The sequence below is a fragment of the Solea senegalensis genome, linkage group LG13 (assembly GCF_019176455.1).
Source record: "Solea senegalensis isolate Sse05_10M linkage group LG13, IFAPA_SoseM_1, whole genome shotgun sequence".
NCBI lineage: Eukaryota > Metazoa > Chordata > Actinopteri > Pleuronectiformes > Soleidae > Solea > Solea senegalensis.
Window position 1 is genome coordinate 17,548,506 of NC_058033.1, and position 14,722 is coordinate 17,563,227.

General features: G+C 40.2%; 2 protein-coding genes across 2 annotated transcripts; both read left to right on the forward strand.

Annotated features, from left to right (window-relative positions):
* The first annotated feature begins 444 nt into the window (after positions 1-444).
* On the forward strand, positions 445-6,517 carry LOC122780029 (extracellular calcium-sensing receptor-like). Its single transcript, XM_044042788.1, has 8 exons — positions 445-830; positions 982-1,270; positions 1,352-1,438; positions 1,976-2,167; positions 2,990-3,523; positions 3,933-4,135; positions 4,781-4,782; positions 5,100-6,517. Exons 1-8 carry the CDS (start codon positions 601-603, stop codon positions 5,990-5,992), a joined length of 2,430 nt encoding a protein of 809 aa, XP_043898723.1. The 5' UTR covers positions 445-600; the 3' UTR covers positions 5,993-6,517.
* A 1,890-nt stretch (positions 6,518-8,407) lies between these two features.
* Positions 8,408-14,286, forward strand: LOC122780024 (extracellular calcium-sensing receptor-like). The gene is made up of 9 exons (XM_044042783.1): positions 8,408-8,655; positions 8,813-9,101; positions 9,183-9,269; positions 9,808-9,999; positions 10,806-11,075; positions 11,136-11,339; positions 12,147-12,366; positions 13,080-13,196; positions 13,301-14,286. The coding sequence occupies exons 1-9, from the start codon at positions 8,408-8,410 to the stop codon at positions 14,194-14,196; spliced, it is 2,523 nt and encodes an 840-aa protein (XP_043898718.1). The 3' UTR covers positions 14,197-14,286.
* The last annotated feature ends 436 nt before the right edge of the window (positions 14,287-14,722 follow it).

Below are 14,722 nucleotides of genomic sequence, written 5' to 3' on the forward strand. Positions count from 1 at the left end.
TGACTAGTTCTTGGTCTGAATACCCTGCCAAATTTCATGCATGTACTGTAAATGAAACCTTGTACCATTTGCCAATGTGGTGCCACTTCAGTTTGTACGGAGCACCATGGAATAATTTTAGCACAAAATTACTGATATGAAGTACTTGAAAATATGACAGAAATAATAAACAGGGACAAAAACACCTTAATATGAAAAGGAAAAACTCAAGAGTGAATGTCATTTAAGACTAGGAGAAAAGTTCCTGGGGTCATGACAAAATGAGCTCTGTGATGAAGTAAAGTAGTCAAGTCTTTACTTGCATCTTTTTGACATTGACCAAACTGTTAATAATAATATAATAATAAATAATAATAATAACAGGTTCAATATTATTTATTTGTGTATCGTCTTTTGTTATTGCTTTGTTTAGGGCCTTAGCTTTTTCCCCACAGTTTGCATTACCCGACTTTAGTTTCTGATTGTGAACTACTGTCCAATCCAAAGCAACGCTGTCATAAATATGATGCAAGACTCAGAAGGTGTGATACTGTAGCCTTTATAAAGTGCCTTATTGTTTGCTCTGTCCTTCTCATTCTCTCCTCAGCCCAGTGAAACATTATGACTTCACTTGCTTTATTTTCTTTGCTCTACTCTGTTTTCAGCTCACTTTTCCACATCACCACTGCAGCTCGACCAACAGCCTCAAAATGCACTCTTCTAAACAGCTTCCAGCCAGGATTTGTGATCCAAGGTGACTATGTCATTGGAGGGATTTTCCCCCTTCATTTTAATCTGAACATGCCAGACTTTAACGGCATCTACAGACCTCCACCAATAAATTGCAGTGGGTGAGTTTCATAGATGATATTGGGAGGATTTTACTTACTTTTAAATGATGTCTAATTTTGCACTCTTAATTCAAGATGGAGTAGACTGAATGTGTTTATCATCATTAGTCTTTTCAAATGAATAGACTACATTCATCTGTATCGGCCACAGATTTGATCCCAGGGCTTTCCGGTGGGCTCAGATTATGAGACTGGCAGTTGAGGAGATAAACCAGAATCCATTGCTGTTGTGGAATTACACTCTGGGCTACAAAATCTTTGATTCATGTGGATATCCACTGACAGGACAGAGAGCTGTTTTATCAATGCTGAATGGCGTGAGTGAGGAAAACACTTCTATGTGCACTAATGCCTCGTCATTCCTCGCTGTGATTGGGCCTTCTGGATCTGCTCAGTCTATTGTTGTGTCAAGAATCTTGCAGCCATTCAGGATCCCCATGGTAATAGTGACTTTTATTTATGTCAATCATCACAAAAATATTATTATTTTCTCAGTAACACTGCACTTTGCTTTCATACAGATCAGCTACGCTGCTTCATGTGCATGTTTGTCAGACAGACAAAAATATCCAACCTTCTTCAGAGTAATTCCTAGTGATGACTACCAGGTAAAATGTAAAACATGTGGTCAGTTATTGTTTTTGGTCAAAGCTGAACAAATTTACTACTCTGTCATCAGAAATAATTATTACAGCTACCTTTAAAGCTATAAAGATATAAACTAGAGGCAATTTTTTAAACACTGAGAAATGCATTTAAATATATAAGTTTTCCTCTTTCTTATATGATGTTAGTGCTCTTTTCAGGTTTGGTCATTATCATAATCTTTGTTGATGTTATAATCTTTATTATTGATTTGTTTGTTGATATCTTTTTCACTTTTTCACTTATATATACAGCACTGCTTACATTTTATTTCGATGGAACAATGCTTATGCTGTATGTGCCATCCCTGTCAATAATACATCCATATTTCTTTGTTCTGCCAAACTTCCATTCTTTATCGTTTACATAATACATACATGTTGTAGCAGGGCACAAAACCAAATAATTTATGAAGGTATTGCTTTTTACTTGTGAACGTTTTTTTAATGTCTTTAAAACTAAACTGGGTGAGTTGATTGTTTTTTTTTTGTTGACCCCAGGTGAAAGCCATTGCACGGATGCTGGTGCACTTTAACTGGACTTGGGTGGGGCTGCTGCGAGGAGACCATGATTATGGCCGCTTTGCTGCAAAAGGTTTACTGAGAGAATTACAGGAAACCAAAGTATGTGTAGCGTACCAAGAAATGATTCCTCTGCTGTACAATCACCAGGGGGGACTAAGGATAATGAAGGTATGAAAACACTGTGGGCACTGTTGACTTATACCTTTAAGAGGTCTGTATTTATATAGAGCATTTCTACTGTTGATGACCAGTCAAAGCTGCTTTACCGTACAGTTTTTGTGTCAAACATAGTTCATACGGATTCACACTGCTGGTACAGTACTGTGAGGTTAAGTGTCTTGCCCAAAGAACATCAGCATGTAGACTAGCAGGGCTGCCAAGTTGTGAGCAAACCTTGGAGTGCGAGTTTGTGGTGTGCGGTGGTGTACATCTCGTCTGGCATTTTACTACAAATATTATTTGTAGTAATATTTTATGCATCCCAAGCTTATAATGCATTATAATCTATTTGTCATGATTTGAATTGTAACTCTCAGACCATGTATCAATAAAAATAAATCCTAAGACATGATTTAACTATGTCCACAATGGGTCAGTGCATGTGCTTTCAATCAAAAATGACAAAAGGGTCACAAAACGCGAGACAATGTCCAGAAAATGAAGAGGGTCATAACACGAGGAAGATGAAAAATGTCACACTGAAACTATTTGGGCAGAGCATAAAATCTCAATGGTGACAAAATACAGGGTGTGAAGTCAAGAGACAATTAGTGCTAAAATACAATAGGGAGTGATGAATCATGTAAACAAAAACGTGACCTGACTTGGCCAAAAGAAAATTCTTCAAAATGAACACCTGAAACATACTAAGGTCTGCAGAAATATTAGTTCTTTTTCATAGTGTACATCTGGGTTTTTCTTATTGTCACTCAGTTTTGTTTTGTCTCCTTGTAAAACCCTGTCATCTACATTATCTGACCCTCTGTAAAGGTGATGCGTAGCTCTACTGCAAAAGTGGTGGTGGTATTTGCTGCTGAGGGGGAGATGACACCTTTCTTGAGAGACTACATGACTCAGAACATCACTGGAATACAGTGGGTGGCAAGTGAAGCCTGGATCACAGCATCAGTCTTTTCAGGGAGAGAGTATTACCCTTACTTGGGAGGAACCATTGGGTTTGGCATCAAAAAAGGTCATATCTCCAGACTGGGTGACTTCCTGCAGACAATAAACCCTGAGAGATATCCTAACAATGTCCTGGTGCATGAGCTATGGGAGTCTCTGTATGGTTGCAGTCCTTTTCCATCCTCTGTCACCCAGATGCCACCCTGCTCAGGGCAGGAGACTCTGCTGGAACAGAACTCAGCCTACATGAATACATCCAGCCCTAGAGTAGCCTATAATGTATATAAGGCTGTATATGCCATTGCTCATTCCCTGCACAACCTCCTTCTCTGTCACCCAGGGAGGGGGCCTTTCCAGAACAACTCATGTGCTCAGAGCAACAACATACACCCTTGGCAGGTACTGTATAATCCACTATTTTTTTACCATTACAAACTGCGGGTCAAAGCCTTGTGGTGGGCCTTGTAAGTATTGCAGATGGACCTCAGACCACAATAACATCTCCCATTTACTAAAATCATGTAACATACTGTACATATCCATACCCATATCCATATAATTAAAATATATTTAAATATTAATGAAATATGTTCATGAATATTTTTAAATTGTTTATTGTTCCATTGTAAACACAGCACTGGACTTCTCACTTATGGTGACAAGTGTCAATCAATATTCATTGTGGATTTTTAGGGGCCTTGAAAACTCAAAACTCTGAAGACAGGGAAGCTCTGGAAGACAACATTTTACTGCAAACCTTGTTCAATGCAATTCAGTGTTTAATTTTGTGCATTTCCTAATTTTCAAGCTGCAACACTACCTCCAGGAAGTGAACTTTCAGATTGCTGGTGAGGAGGTGGACTTTGATGCCAAGGGTGACTCTGTACCCTATTATGATATTATTAGTTGGCAAAGAGGCCCAGAAGGAAACATTGAATTTGTCAATGTGGGTTTGTTTGATGGAACCAAGGATGTTGGAGAGGAGCTGTTGATCCAGGAGGACGGAATAATGTGGGCAGGACATCAGAGTGAGGCAAGCTGCTCACACTGTGTTTTTACCTTCATCAGATGCCAACTGTTGAAGTTCTGTAGGTTGAGATGGAGGTAAGTCAGGTGGACAGAACAGACTGGATCTGATACAGGGTCATTTGTTTTCATACACAACAGAGATTCAAAGCCCAGCTGGACTATGATGTGTTTGGTGATTGACTATCCACTGTTGTTTTCCTCATGGATCTTTCTGTATGGAATGTAACCAATGGTTGTTTGTCTCTGTGTGCTGGACTGGTGAGCCCTCCTGGGTCTGACTCTGCCTTTTGTCCTGTCAGCTGGGATTGGCTCCAGCTCCCCGTGACCTTCGTGTGCAGGATAAAGCAGTAGACGATGAATGAATCTTTCTTCATGACATTAAATACTTCCGAAAGAGCTCCCATAGATCTAAGGCTAAATATATTTAACAGAACCACAGGTTATGGATTAGCTTATAGGCAGGAACCCAGTCCTCAGTGTACATCGTATAATCATGTGACTACCAAAAAGTTGTTTGATGACTACCTGCATACGTGTAGTCTAGACTGACATCTTCAGACCAAATCTAACCAACATAAAACTCAAAAAAACTGAGAAACTAGAAGTAACAAATACTTAACTGGCAAGTGGTTATGAGGAATTTTCCATCTCTTAATATATCAACCAATAACATTTAACAATATCAGGTTAAATGTGCTCTCCACTCTAGGTGCCAGTGTCTGTGTGCAGTGCCAGTTGTCTTCCAGGTTTCCGAAAGGCTGTCCGTCGTAGGGAGCCTATCTGTTGCTTTGACTGTGTACCATGTGACAGTGGCAAAATTAGCAATCAGACAAGTGAGTTTGAGCTGAACAATAAAATGTCAAAGCAAATCCATTCTTACGATTGTAGTACAGAAGTAATGCAATACTGAAAATTGTTCATACTTTCTTCCCTTTAGATTCAGTAGATTGTACAATTTGTCCTGAGGACTTCTGGTCAAACAACGACAGAACAGCCTGCATCTCCAAGAAAGTGGAGTACTTGACCTTCGATTCATTGGGAATAGCCCTGACAGTGATGTCTGTGGTGGGCGCCTGCTTCACTCTGGCTGTCTGTGGAGTCTTCTTCTGTCACAGACACACAGCCATCGTCCGTGTGAATAACTCTGAGCTCAGTTTCTTCATACTGTTTGCACTGACTCTGTGTTTCCTGTGTTCTCTCCTTTTTATTGGAAAGCCAACATATTGGTCCTGCATGCTGCGCCACACTGCCTTTAGCATCACATTTTCACTGTGTATTTCCTGCATCCTGGGGAAGACCCTGGTGGTACTGGCTGCATTCACTGCCACCAGGCCAGGGCATAACATCATGAAGTGGCTGGGGCCTAAGCAGCAGAGGACCATCATCTCCAGCTGCACTCTGGTTCAGGTGGTTATCTGTGCTGCTTGGCTCATTGACGTTCCCCCGTTTCCATCCAGAAATACACAATATGAACATTCAAAGATCATACTGGAGTGTAGTGTGGGCTCTAGCCTGGCATTCTGGTGTGTTCTTGGATATATTGGTCTACAGGCCTGTCTGTGCTTTGTATTGGCTTTTATGGCCCGAAAGTTGCCGGGAAACTTCAACGAGGCCAAGTTCATCACATTCAGCATGCTGATCTTCTGTGCTGTGTGGCTAGCATTCATCCCTGCTTATATCAGCTCCCCTGGAAATTATGCAGATGCAGTTGAGTCATTTGCCATCTTGGCCTCCAGCTTTGGCTTATTGTTCTGCCTGTTTGCTCCAAAGAGTTACATTATTTTACTGAAGCCTGAAAAGAATACAAAACAGCACCTGATGGGGAAAGAAAAGAAATGATGAAACACAAATGAACCCAAAGTTATTGAGTCAGTAAGAAGTGGACTCTTACAGTGACCTATTGATTACTAACCATTCAAAAAACATTAATTAATAATTATTCAACGTTGCTTTGATTTTGATAGTTCTTTACAGATATTGATTCTAGTAAAAATGACTGTTATAACCCCAGTGCTTGCTTGGTGTATCTGTGTGGGTATGTCTGTGATGACTCAGTTGGTCATCAGTGGAGGCAATAAAAGGAGTCAGTAGGCACTGGACTCTTTCAGTGACTTATAGATAACTAACCATTTAAAAAAACATGTTTATTAATCAATATTGCTTTGATATTGATATTTTTTTACAGATATTCATGGATGTCAAGAAGATTGAGATAACATGTAACCTTCACAGGATGCTTGCAGTAAAGCAGTGATTACATATGTGTAACAAAATGACATAGAAGTATTGGTTCCTTGTCATTTCTATGGTAGATCATAAACTTTGGTAGACTACAACAAAATAAACAATGCAGTGATATTTCCACCTTTGGCAAAGTCTCCTTCATAGCTGTTGAATATTTGTACCAGCTCTCACCAGTTAATGGAAAGCCCCTTTGCACAGAGCAAGTAAATACTTTGGGAAATACTTTGTATCAGAGTTTGTATAGAGTTGACAGAAATAGTGCAAAAATAGATAAATGGTCTGCATTTATAAAGCACTTCCAGTCTTGATGAATTCTAGCTACTTTACACTACACTGCTGCCACAGCCCTCAGGGGCAATGTGGGGTAAAGTTTCAGTCCATGTAAACTAGCAGAGCTTGGAATTGAACCCACAACCTTCCAGTTACACACAAACATACATATATATATATATATATAGACCTGTGGCTGTTCATGTTCGTATAAGTGATTTATCTGTGTTAACTTTTCGTATCTTGTTTCACATTTATTTATTTCCTTATAGCACCACTGCTCTTAGCACGGATGCAATTACCTAGTGAGATAGAAGATTTCCTTTGATCTGTGAAACGACAGTTCAATATGAGTCACAAACTATGTGATCAGAAGCAACATCCCTACGTGTTTTCTCTGATTGCTTTGGGGGTTTATGATTTTTGTAAAACTGGTTCTTATAGAAGGAGCCAGACACAATTTTTTTCATTAAAAAGTTGTTCAAATGTCAGTGAATAGTCCTCTTAAAAAATAACATATATACAACTGATGGTTATTGTGTCACAGAGATGAAGGAGAAGAAAACATCCATCTCCATCCAGAACTGTAGAGGTCCATTGTTGTTGTGAGGCTGCAGAGATGAAAATGACTTCAGGAGTGCTGTTCAACGACCCAATGACTTAAGACACACCACACACAGCTGAACATGTCAGAGTATAGGGTGGTCTCTGAAGTTTGATACATTTTAGGGTTGTGAGTAAAAGATAATCATAACAGAACTCAACTGAGCTAAAACTCTCCAAGAACTTCCAACTGTACACCGTTTCTAATTTGTAGAATAAAGTGTGAAGTGTGAATAAAGAGTCAATAGTGGGTACATTAATGACTCAATCTGCTATAGTGTTGGATGTTCTGTTCCTTGAATTTCATACTGTAACTACTGTTGGTAATACATTATCCTATACCTGTAGTAACAATACATACATGCCTCTATACAAGTTTTTTTAGCTGAGATAGAAGCAAAGCCTCTGTTCTTTCATATATTTCTGACTGTATACCACTATGTACCAAACTCAACTCAACTCATCACAAGGCCACATATAGAGACAAACAACCATTCACTCCCACGGTCACTTTATAGCATGCAGAACTCCATGCAGAAAGGCCCTTTTTCAAACTGAGGCTTGAACCCAGGTTCTCCCGGTTCAGAGATTTTACTGTTCCCTCAGGGTCAAGGAACTTACTGTTGGGGGCAGTGTAATGACCCCTAAGGAACGTGTGTGTTCCAGTGAGCTGTTCTGTGCACTGTGTCTTTAAGCTAAGGGAGCTATGTGCATGTGTCTGTTATTGTTGCTCTGGTTAGTGAGAGAGAGTTTCTGGTGTGGGTTACGGCCAAAACTTTAGCACATGTTCTTTGTACTTTCTACTTGTTCCATAACCCTCAGAATCTTTTAAGAAATTAAAAAAAAAAAATGATCAAGAGTTTACATAGGTAATCTGAATGTTGTGTTGCATAGTGATCATGCAAATGCACTGCTGTTTGTTTTATTTGTCTTTGTTTTTTTTCTTTGTTTAGGGTGCTTTTACCGCACAGTTTGCATTAACCCACTTTAGTTCCTGATTGTGGACTACTGTCCAATCCAAAGCCACTCTGTCATTAATAAGATGCAAGACTGAGAAGGTGTGATACTGTAGCCTTTATAAAGTGCCTTATCTTTTGCTCTCTCCCTCTCATTCTCTCCTCAGCCCAGTGAAACATTATGACTTCACTGGCTTTATTTTCTTTGCTTTACTCTGTCAGTGTCCTCACTTTAACTGATAGCTCACTTTCCAGCATCACCACTGAAGCTCCACCAGCAGCCTCAAAGTGCACTCTTCTAAACAGCTTCCAGCCAGGATTTGTGGTCCAGGGTGACTATGTCATTGGTGGGATTTTCCCCCTTCATTTTAGTCTGAAAATGCCAGACCTTAATGGCACCTACAGACCACCACCAATAAATTGCAATGGGTGAGTTTCATAGTTGATAGTGGGATGATTATACTTACTTGTTCCTGTAAATTATGTCTTATTTTGCACTCTTAATATAAAATAGACTAGACAGAATGTGTTTATAAACATTAGAGTTTTTATATGAACAGACTACGTTTATCTGTATCAGCCACAGACTTTATCCCAGGGCTTTCCGGTGGGCTCAGACTATGAGACTGGCAGTGGAGGAGATAAACCAAAATCCAGCACTGTTGCCGAATCACACTCTGGGCTACACAATCTTTGATTCATGTGGATATCCACTGACAGGAAAGAGAGCTGTTTTATCGATGCTGAACAGGGTGACTGAAGAAAACTCTTCTATGTGCACAAATGCCTCGTCACTCCTCGCTGTGATTGGCGGTTCTGCATCACCTCAGTCTATTGTTGTTTCAAGAATCCTGCAGCCATTCAGGATCCCCATGGTAAAAGTGACCTTTATTCATGTCAATCATCCCAGAAAATGTATTATTTTCTCAGTAACACTGCACTCTGTTTTTACACAGATCAGCTACACTTCTTCATGTGCATGTTTGTCAGACAGACGAAAATATCCAACCTTCTTCAGAGTAATTCCTAGTGATGACTACCAGGTAAAATGTAAAATGTGTGGTCAGTTATTGTTTTCATCCAAAGCTCAACATATATATTTTTTTAATTATAACTACCTTTAGAGCTTTAAACTATAAAATTCAAACAACAGGTAATATTTGAGAAATCCATTGAGGGTTAAATCCATGGATTTAAATATATAACTTTTTCTCTTTCTAATATTCAGTTTGTCTTCTTTTCTGATTTGGTCATAATAATAATATTATATGGTCTGATGATAATATTTAAATTTGTTATTTATATATGTATTGTTATAATCTTTATTATTGATGTTTGCCAATGTCTTTTCCATTGTTAGTCTTTCTGCTTGTTTCAGAGTCTTAGAAACCACAGCACAGTTTGCATTTTATTAAGATTGAACAATGCTTACATGTGGCGTCCCTAACAAACAAAGGATACAGACATGTTATAACAGGGCACAAAACCAAATAATTTATGAAGATGTTGCTTTCTTTCATCAAGTTTTTGAAACTTTCCTGGTTTGAAACTGAGTTTATTGTCTTTTTCTGTTGAGCCCAGGTAAAAGCCTTTGCACGGCTGCTAGTGCACTTTAACTGGACTTGGGTGGGGCTGCTGCGAGAAGACAATGATTATGGCCGCTTTGCTGCAAAAGGTTTACTGAGCGAATTACAGGAAACCAAAGTATGTGTAGCGTACCAAGAAATGATTCCTCTGCCCTACAATCGCCAGGCGGGACTTAGGATAATGAAGGTATGAAAATGCTGTGTGCACTGTTTACTTCTACCTTTAAGTGGTCTGTATTTAAATACAGTAATTCTAGTCTTGATGACCAGTAAAAGCTGCTTTACACTACAGTTTATGTCATTCAACCCATTCACACCTTTATACATTGCATCTATGTGGAGCACATTTTGTGTCACACATCTTTCATACCCATTCACAGACTGCCAGCACAGTAATGTGATGTGTCTTGCCCAAAGAAACATCAGCATGTAGACTCAGTTGAAAGACTGATAATGTGATAAATAATAACACCCTCTGAAACACTAGGGGCTGGGTAGAGTGGTGATGTGTTCCTATAACAAAATCTAAACAAAAGCTTTTAAAGCGTTAACATATTAACTCATAGAGCCATAAAAGCACATGGACCTCCTTGTCATTAAATCGTCATTAAATTTAGACACACAAAAAACTGTATCTTTGTCTCACTTTCATCCATTTATCTCATCAGGCCCATATTAGATCAATAGATGAATAATGTCACAGGTGAAATTATTGGGGCAGATTAGAAAATGTCAATGGTTGGAAAATTCAGGGTGTGAAGTCAAGAGACAATGTTAGTACCACCATACAACAGGAAATAAGTAAACAAAAACATGACATGACATTGGCAAAAAAAGTATAACCTATAACACCTGAAATATCGCCTTATATTAAGGTCTATAGAAGTACTAGTTAAATTTCACTGTGTACATGAGTTTTTCTCATTGTCACTCAGTTTTGATTATGTCTCTGTGTAAAACCCTGTCATCTACATTATCTGACCCTCTGTAAAGGTGATGCGTAGCTCTACTGCAAAAGTGGTGGTGGTATTTGCAGCTGAGGGGGAGATGACACCTTTCTTGAGAGACTACATGACTCAGAACATCACTGGAATACAGTGGGTGGCAAGTGAAGCCTTGGTCACAGCATCAGTCTTTTCAGGGAGAGAGTATTACCCGTACTTGGGAGGAACCATTGGGTTTGGCGTCAGAAAAGGTCATATCTCCAGACTGGGTGACTTCCTGCAGACAGTAAACCCTAAGAGATATCCTGACAATGTCCTGGTGCATGAGCTGTGGGAGTCTCTGTATGGTTGCAGTTATTTTCCATCCTCTGTCACCCAGATGCCGCCCTGCTCAGGGCAGGAGTCTCTGCTGGAACAGCACTCAGCCTACATGAATACATCCAGCCCTAGAATCGCCTATAATGTATATAAGGCTGTATATGCAATTGCTCATTCCCTGCACAACCTCCTTCTCTGTCAGCCAGGGAGGGGGCCTTTCCAGAACAACTCATGTGCTCAGAGCAACAACATACACCCTTGGCAGGTATGGCATAATCCACTATTGTTTTACTATTACAAACTGTGGGTCAAAGCCCTGTGGTGGGCCTTGTAAGTATTGCTGGGAAAACCAGTGGGAGTTAGGACCAGGACACAGACTTAGAGCTGAGCAACAAACAGGTTTATTTGGTGGAAAAGTTTAGCAGGAGGTGGGCTGAAGATGGCAGTTGGAGGGTAGCGGGCAGGTAGCTGGGAAAGGAGCAGGTCCAGGGAGGCAGCAAGCAGGTTGGAGGATCTTCTGAAACAAGTTCACAGAAGCACTGGGAAGAATCAGTTTGAAAACTTCAGCCTGACGTAGTTTACCACTCATGAACGGAAACGATCTGGCAGCGAGTAGCTTGAAAGCTTGAGTATTTGAGCAGGGACTTGATGAGGTGATTGGCACCAGGTGTGAGCTGCAGCTGCCTGAGCCTGGGACCTGCTCCTAGTGAGAGAGTGACACCACAGGGAGGGAGGGGGAAATTCAGGAAAAAATTAGTCTGCCAGGCATGGATATGACAATTGCAGATGGACCTCAGACCATGATAACAATTTCCCATTTACCAAAGTCATGCAGTATAATGTACATGTGGCAAACATATTTTCTGTGTTGCATCTAAATTTTGACAAAAAAAAATCCAATATCTAAATTAAACATATTTCATTAACATTGAAATATATTTTATGAATATTTTTAAATTGTTTATTGTTCCATTGTAGACACACAAAGATATGTTAATTTCCATGAGATGTGCTCACGTTAACGTTATGTTACATTTGAGTGTTTCATGTAGTGCATTTCTTAATTTTCAAGCTGCAACATTACCTCCAGGAAGTGAACTTTCAGATTGCTGGTGAGATGGTGGACTTTGATGCCAAGGGCGACTCTGTACCCTATTATGATATTATCAACTGGCAGAGAGGCCCAGCAGGAAACATTGAATTTGTCAACGTGGGTTTGTTTGATGGAACCAAGGCTGTTGGAGAGGAGCTGTTGATCCAGGAGGACGGGATAATGTGGGCAGGACATCAGAGTGAGGCAAGCTGCTCACACTGTGTTTTTTCCTTCATCAGATGCCAACTGTTGAAGTTCTGTAGGTTGAGATGGAGGTAAGTCAGGTGGACAGAGCAGACTGAATCTGATATTTATTTTCATACACAACGGAGATTCAAAGCCCAGCTGGACAATGATGTGTTTGGTGACCTACTATCCACTGCTGTTTCCCTCATGGATCTTTCTTGAAGGAATGTAAGCGTGAATGGTTGTTTGTCTCTGTGTGCTGGACTGGTGACCCGTCCTGGGCCTGACTCCGCCTTTTTGTCCCACGTCAGTTGGGATTGGCTCCAGCTCCCCGCGACCTTCATGTGCAGGATAAAGCGGTAGACAATGAATGAGTCTTTCTTCATGACGTTAAATATTTTTGAACAAGCTCTCATAGATCTACAGCTAAATATATTTAACAGAACCACAGGTTATGGAAAAGCTTATGGGAAGGAATCCAGTCCTCAGTGTACACCTTACAACCATGTGACCATCAAAAAGTTGTTTGATGACGACTGGCATACCTGTCGTTTAGACTGACATCTGCAGACCAAATATATCAAACCAACATAAATCTCAAAACACTGTTAGAAGTAACAAATACTTAATTGGAAAGATGGTTTGGAGGAATGTTCCATCTGTGAAAAGATTAACCAATAAAAATTTACCAATATCAGCACATGGTCTTTCCACTCTAGGTGCCAGTATCTGTGTGCAGTGCCAGTTGTCTTCCAGGCTCCCGGAAGGCTGTCCGTCGTGGGGAGCCTATCTGCTGCTTTGACTGTGTACCATGTGACAGTGGCAAAATTAGCAATCAGACAAGTGAGTTTGAGCTGAACAATAAAATGTAAATCCATTCTTACAATTGTAGTACAGAAGAAATGCAATACTGACAATTGTTCATACTTTCTTCCCTTTAGACTCAGTAGATTGTGCAATTTGCCTTGAGGATTTCTGGTCAAACAATGACAGAACAGCATGCATCTCCAAGAAAGTGGAGTACTTGACCTTTGATTCATTGGGAATAGCCCTTACAGTGATGTCTGTGGTGGGCGCCTGCTTCACTCTGGCTGTCTGTGGAGTCTTCTTCTGTCACAGACACACAGCCATCGTCCGTGTGAATAACTCTGAGCTGAGTTTCTTCATACTGTTTGCACTGACTCTGTGTTTCCTGTGTTCTCTGCTTTTCATTGGAAAGCCAACATATTGGTCCTGCATGCTGCGCCACACTGCCTTTAGCATCACATTTTCACTGTGTATTTCCTGCATCCTGGGGAAGACCCTGGTGGTACTGGCTGCATTCACTGCCACCAGGCCAGGGCACAACATCATGAAGTGGCTGGGGCCTAAGCAGCAGAGGACCATCATCTCCAGCTGCACTCTGGTTCAGGTGGTTATCTGTGCTGCTTGGCTCATTGACGTTCCCCCGTTTCCATCCAGAAATACACAATATGAACATTCAAAGATCATACTGGAGTGTAGTGTGGGCTCTAGCCTGGCATTCTGGTGTGTTCTTGGATATATTGGTCTACAGGCCTGTCTGTGCTTTGTATTGGCTTTTATGGCCCGAAAGTTGCCGGGAAACTTCAACGAGGCCAAGTTCATCACATTCAGCATGCTGATCTTCTGTGCTGTGTGGCTGGCATTCATCCCTGCTTATATCAGCTCCCCTGGAAATTATGCAGATGCAGTTGAGTCATTTGCCATCTTGGCCTCCAGCTTTGGCTTATTGTTCTGCCTGTTTGCTCCAAAGAGTTACATTATTTTACTGAAGCCTGAAAAGAATACAAAACAGCACCTGATGGGGAAAGAAAAGAAATGATGAAACACAAATGAACCCAAAGCTATTGAATCAGTAGGAAGTGGACTTATACATTTATTTTAGTGACTTATGGACTAACTAACTATTTAATCAATGTTGTTTTGATATGGATATTTCTTTACATATACTGATTGATGTCAAGAAGATCTAGATAACATGGAACTTTCACAGGATGCTTGCAGAAAAGCAGTTATTATAATACAGTATGTGTAACAAAAAAACGAGAAGGACATATAAATATTGAATCTTGGTCATTTCCATGGTAGATTATAAACTTTGGTAGACTACAACAAAATAAACAATACAGAGATTTTTCCACCTTTGGCAAAGTCTCCATCATAGCTGTTTAATATTTGTATCAGCTCTCACCAGTAAAAGGAAAGCCTCTTTAGACAAAGTAAATAAAGACCATCTTATGGGGAAATACTTTATATCACGTGGAGTTGACTGAAATAGTGCAACAAATGTAAATGGTCTGCATTTATATTGCATATTCACACTGCACCCAACCTCCTTTGCCCCTCCC